Source organism: Egretta garzetta, unplaced genomic scaffold (assembly GCF_000687185.1).
Source record: "Egretta garzetta isolate BGI_Z169 unplaced genomic scaffold, ASM68718v1 scaffold45, whole genome shotgun sequence".
In the NCBI taxonomy this organism is placed as follows: domain Eukaryota; kingdom Metazoa; phylum Chordata; class Aves; order Pelecaniformes; family Ardeidae; genus Egretta; species Egretta garzetta.
Window position 1 is genome coordinate 7,801,558 of NW_009260028.1, and position 4,643 is coordinate 7,806,200.

A 4,643-nucleotide genomic window follows, 5' to 3' on the forward strand; every position below is an offset into this window, starting at 1 on the left:
CCAGGTTAAGGAGCGGCTTGCTCCCTGCTCATCTTTCCCTCCTCCCTCGTCCTCCCTGCCCTCGATGTGCTTCTCTGACTGCAGGCATATCACTGTCACAGGTTTCCATTCTGAGCTGTGATCCTTCTCCCTTAGCTTGCAGCTTTAGTTACACTCCTTTTGCAAAATTGGCAGTGGCAACCAAGCTATCATTTCAGTTTTTAAATGTCTTTTTGTTCTGTTTTTTTTCATCTGTAAAGGAGATACTGTGTTACAAATCAAAGAGGGGACTTAAGCTGTGAAAATGGCCTGGTGCTTTTCTGCTTAATTAATTCTTCTGAGGGATCAATTTTTGTTGGCTGCCATCATGTTGCAGAGCACCAAGAGCTTCACAAAGCAACCACAAACACAAACCATGTTGCTCCAAGAGGGTGACCAGCTACTGTTGGATGGAAGAGGCCAGACACGTTGTGGCAGATACCAGAAGCAAGGCACCTGGCACAGTGTGGATTTGGGGGTGAACGAGCATTAGGGACAAATGCATAGTTCTGTGGGAGCCTACAAGGACCTTAACTTGCAGTAGCAGGAAAAATCTCAATTTTCTTTGTTGACTGACTGGCTTGGTCCAGAGAGTTGCTGCTGTTAAATAAAAGCTTTTTCTGTTTTTCTGCTTATTTTATATCTGCCAGAATAATGACTTGCATGCAAGTAACAAATCAGAGGAAGAAAGCAAGCTAAGAAACTTGAACTTGAACAAACTAGAAAAGAAGTAGCCAGAACTGATTTTTTCCAGAGGAGGGATCGCTAATAGTCATTAGATGCAGTGAAAAAAAAGCTGTTCTTGTTTTGGTATTACATGTACTGTACTAGTAAGGGACACACTGTATATCTCACTCTTGGCTGTATCAGGCTGTTTGAGAGCATGAGTCAGCTCCAGTTAAAAAGTCTAAATTTTTCCTTCTTTTTTTTTTTTTGAAGTGTAGCTAGTGGTGTTTCAGTAGTTAGGGAAGGGAGAAAAAATCAGTTCCGTCCTGCAAGCCCTGCCATTTATGTCCAGAAATCTGTATTTGTCTCTTGCACTCCAACAACTGGAACAAGGAACATGTATTTTTCATTATCTGGGAGAAATAGGAAGAACTGTAACAAGGCAAAATTAGCAACTGCTTGGTATACATAGGCAGTTTTTATGATAAACACGTTGGTTAGTTTGCTTTTGGTCTGTGTAACTGTGTAGTAACTTCATGTTTTATATTTTGAAGTGCATAGCACACATGACTGAATGTTTCTGACCTAACAAATAAAATGTTACAACAGAATAGGGTGCTAGTTATTGTGCTCTGATAGGTCTCCAGACTATCACCATGGTATTGAACAACTCTCTCTGTGTTCCGGCACCCCTCTGAGGTTGGGTGTGGTGGTAGGCTACTAACCTATTTGTTCTTTTTTACAGACTGGTAATTGAAGCAAAGTCATCTAAGATCCAGTTCACAATAAAATTTCTCTTTATGCAGTTGTAGAAATACAGATAGGTCCTTAAATCCCATTTGTCATCAGTCTTAGGCAGCAAAACACCTGAGCCTTGCTCAGGACCTCTGTGATGGGATGGGGTGTTGGATCTGGGGCTCCCAGGTCTTCTGCTGCTGGCCTTCCTGGCAGTGATGGAACTGCTTTCATTGCTGATGTCGTATTTATTAAGCGTACAGGTAGTGATTTCACCCCTAGTAATCTTACTTCTTCTAACGTGAGTTAATTTAAGCACAACTTCTTTTGACTTGTAAAAGGTTTGCTGTGTTGTGGCTAAAGCACTGAGCTTGTGCAGACTGCACCCCTGCCAGAGCTGGACGCTCCCCGCATCTTTTCCATTCCCAGGGAGACAGGCTGGACTGCGAGCCTTGGCGGGCAGTTTGCCTGCGGGGGAGGCCTCTCCGTGTGAGGACAGGTTTGGAAAGACAGACGCTGGGCTTAAGACTTAGCTTTTATTCTTTGCCCTTTACAAGCAAATTAAACTTGACCATGTCATTTTTCCTCTGTATTTGCTTCAGCTTTATCCTCGGTGACAAACGATGACAGGAATATTTTCTCAGCAAGTTTCTTCATCGCGGACCATCTGGCCACTGAAAGGTCACCATACTCTGCGAATCACTACTGACTTATGCAGGATTGCACACGTCTGTAACCGCATAAACTTGAGTTACAGTTGCTGTACTGTAGACCAAGTTAGATTCCGTTTCACAAACTCCTCCTCCAGCTTATACCCCTAGTAAAGGAATTCCAAGGAAAGCGTTTGATATTAAATTTTTCAACTTTATTAGACTTTATTTCAAATCCAAATTGAGATTACGTCAACACAGAAGTACCATAAGGACATAGGTGCACAGAATACAAATCAGCTTTCTCTGTATTAAAGGGGGGGCTCTAAAACATACATCAGCAGCTCCAGTCAGATGCTTCTGGTTTGTATGGAGGCAAATTGGTTATTTTACTAAATACATCAAAATGTTTTCACAGCTATGCTGAAACATTGAAAGAAAACCATGTGCTTTTTGACGAGAGTTCAGCTGTGCAAAAAACCTTCATTGTTTTCAGAACAATAACATTTACTGGGTTTCCATCAGTATTATTCCAGGTGAAAATACTGTTCCAAGAATAAAGGCACTTAACTTCAGCAGAATTTCTGAAGGATGTCTCACAAGGCAAGAACACATTTTTTATCTAGTCCTAGCTCCCAACTCTTTTGGCTCTGAACAAATCTCTGAGGGGAATCCATATGTGGATTCACATGGCAATGCTTGAACGAAAATGGTCAGCAGACATTTAATTCTATTTAACATCTGATTGACAGCAGGTCCAATATTTGAAATTACGGGATACGTCCAGAGAATCTGGGCCAGAGGAGATCTCCAACACTAAAATGGAGACTATACGGAAAAAAAAAAAAATCCATTTCCTTATCTGCAGGAATAGTTACTGTTTTGGGAGTCCAGTTTTTCTTGTTATGGCTAGGGATTTTTATGAGTAAAGTTATTTGCCTTTAGCTGTCTCTTCCATTGAACAAGTTCCAGTATTTTTCCTCACAAACACATCACAGCGCGTGACAAGAAAATCCCTTGTTACAGCCTGTACGGTCTGTTAGAGAGTAATACTGATGTTCTAAGTCAATCTCAGAGACACTCAGATCTCTCTGTAACCAACTGAATGTTTTTTATGTTTGTTAAGAAAGTGACCAAGAACCAAAATGTTAGCCGAGGAAGTGACTGCAATTAGGAAGCAGGCAACGGAGTCATTGCTGAAACTACTGAGAACAGCCCCCTGCCTTAATATGCCCATTTGTGACTTTCTCCGGATTTTACTTCAAATCTTTAACCGTTTGAGTGAGAACATGACGTGGTAAACGCTTTGTGAAGAGAACACAGCGTGCGTGCTATTAGGCTGTGACCTCTGTTTTGACCAATTAAGGCACCCCAGCCGTCCCCTCTGAGGACCTTCACGGACACGCTGCTCCTACTTCCAGTAGATCTTGCCGGCTTCCCCCACCTGTACGGCCCCGCTGGCGACAAGCTGCAGGGCAGCTGGGAAGGCTCGGTGCTCGGCCTCCTTCACCCTTTCGGACAGGGTCTCCTCTGTGTCACCAATCTTAACTGGAACCGCCTCTTGGAAAATGATTGCTCCAGCGTCAACTTCCTCCTGTAAAAGCAGTAGCCGGAAAGTCTGTACGGTTGAAAGAGGTGGGGGGGGGCGAGGGGGAGCAACTGTGCAACAAGAATGTAATCCAGCTGCCTCGGGGATCTGCTTATCATTACGTTATTACAGGAAACGTGAGTGCGGGCTAACGTGAGGAGCGCAGAAAAGGGTGCCTGGCACTCACGCTGGCCGGTGAGGAGGGAACAGAAGCGTGGGGTTCAAAGTGAAAGAGGAGGCAGGCAGAACAGCGGTGAGTAACTTTCCTGCTACAGAAAACAACAAAAGCAACGTTAACGAGGGCCATGATAGGCGAAACCGGACAAAATGATGACATTTCAATTCAGAGGAGCGAATTAGCCAAGCCCTGGCACAGAGCGGGATTAGAGGACCCAGCAGATCTTTCTTTTGCATGTTAATGAGGCAGATCCCTGCTGTTTAGTTATTGTTTCCCAATATGTTGCCACACAGAGAAGAAACCCTAAGTCATATCACGGGGAAAGGAATGCCATTTTGCCTTCTATCTGGAAATAATAGGTTTTGTCTCTTTTTCCAAGAGAAAGCAAAAATGATGAGAATAGATTTCAGGAGCTGTGGAAACGGGGAGGATAATCTGAAGAACACAGTGGAGGGGACACTAGTTACTGTCTACCCTCAGAACTGAATGAGGTGGAAAAAATGCTCCCTGGACTGCTAAAAATGTGCATTTTCCAAGTTGAGAGATCTCTGGCTTTTGTTTTCTTTCTGATTTACATAAATTTTTTGACTTACATAAATTGCCAACTTTCTCCTCTGTTCCCACAAACATTGGATTACTTCTTAAGAAATCTTAGCTTCTTGTGCCATTTCCAGTGTTGCCTTTTTTTTTTTTCTTGAAAGCAACAAATAAGCAAGGTTGTATGATAAAATCTAAGAAGTTGGTTGCTGTGACTACAATAAAGATTTGGGGCTAGCCAAGGCCTTATATGAATGGGTACCCCCACTGC

General features: G+C 43.0%; 1 protein-coding gene across 1 annotated transcript in view; it reads right to left on the minus strand.

Moving 5' to 3' along the window:
- Positions 1-2,357: 2,357 nt before the first annotated feature.
- Positions 2,358-4,643, minus strand: part of GART (phosphoribosylglycinamide formyltransferase, phosphoribosylglycinamide synthetase, phosphoribosylaminoimidazole synthetase) — a 40,466-nt gene continuing 38,180 nt past the window's right edge. Inside the window, exon 22 of the mRNA XM_009640974.2 lies at positions 2,358-3,663. Within this exon, the coding sequence (XP_009639269.1) occupies positions 3,481-3,663 (183 nt within the window). The 3' untranslated portion in view covers positions 2,358-3,480. The remainder of the gene's footprint in view (positions 3,664-4,643) is intronic.